This window comes from Buceros rhinoceros, unplaced genomic scaffold (genome assembly GCF_000710305.1).
Source record: "Buceros rhinoceros silvestris isolate BGI_N320 unplaced genomic scaffold, ASM71030v1 scaffold16829, whole genome shotgun sequence".
NCBI lineage: Eukaryota > Metazoa > Chordata > Aves > Bucerotiformes > Bucerotidae > Buceros > Buceros rhinoceros.
Window position 1 is genome coordinate 985 of NW_010433444.1, and position 511 is coordinate 1,495.

A 511-nucleotide genomic window follows, 5' to 3' on the forward strand; every position below is an offset into this window, starting at 1 on the left:
ACCCGCTAATCACCGACCTGCTGGTCACCATTTCGATGACCTGCAGGTCATCCGGTGGCCACTGTTTCAATGACCCACAAGTTAGCGACCTGGTGGTCGCCGTTTTGATGACCCGCAGGTCAGTGATGGGGCGGTCACCACTTCGATGACCCCCAGGTCAGTGACACGCAGGATGTCATTTCTATGACCCACTGGTCAGTGACCCACCTGTCGCCGTTTCCATTACACACTGGTCAGCAATCTGGCAGCTGCCACGTCTATGACACTGCCAATCAGCGATGCACCAGTCGCCATTTCGATGACCTGCTGGTCGGCATCCTACCAGTCGCTGTTTCGATGTCCTGTGGGTCAGCGTCCCGCCAGTCAATGTTTCAGTGACCTGCGGGTCAACGTCCTGGTGGTCGTCGTTTCAATGACCTGCGGGTCAGTGACCCACCGGCGGGCGTTCTGGCACCGCCCCTGCTGCCGCCCGGATGGCCGCCCTTTCGATGACCCGCGAGAAGGACAGTAT

The 511-nt window shown here is 59.1% G+C and overlaps 1 protein-coding gene across 1 annotated transcript in view; it reads left to right on the plus strand.

Annotated features, from left to right (window-relative positions):
- Positions 1-298: 298 nt before the first annotated feature.
- The window catches only part of LOC104500464, a gene marked incomplete at its 3' end in the record, with an annotated part of 27,728 nt that continues 27,515 nt past the window's right edge, over positions 299-511 (plus strand). The window contains exon 1 of the mRNA XM_010144111.1: positions 299-507. Coding sequence (XP_010142413.1) covers positions 299-507 — 209 coding nt within the window. The remainder of the gene's footprint in view (positions 508-511) is intronic.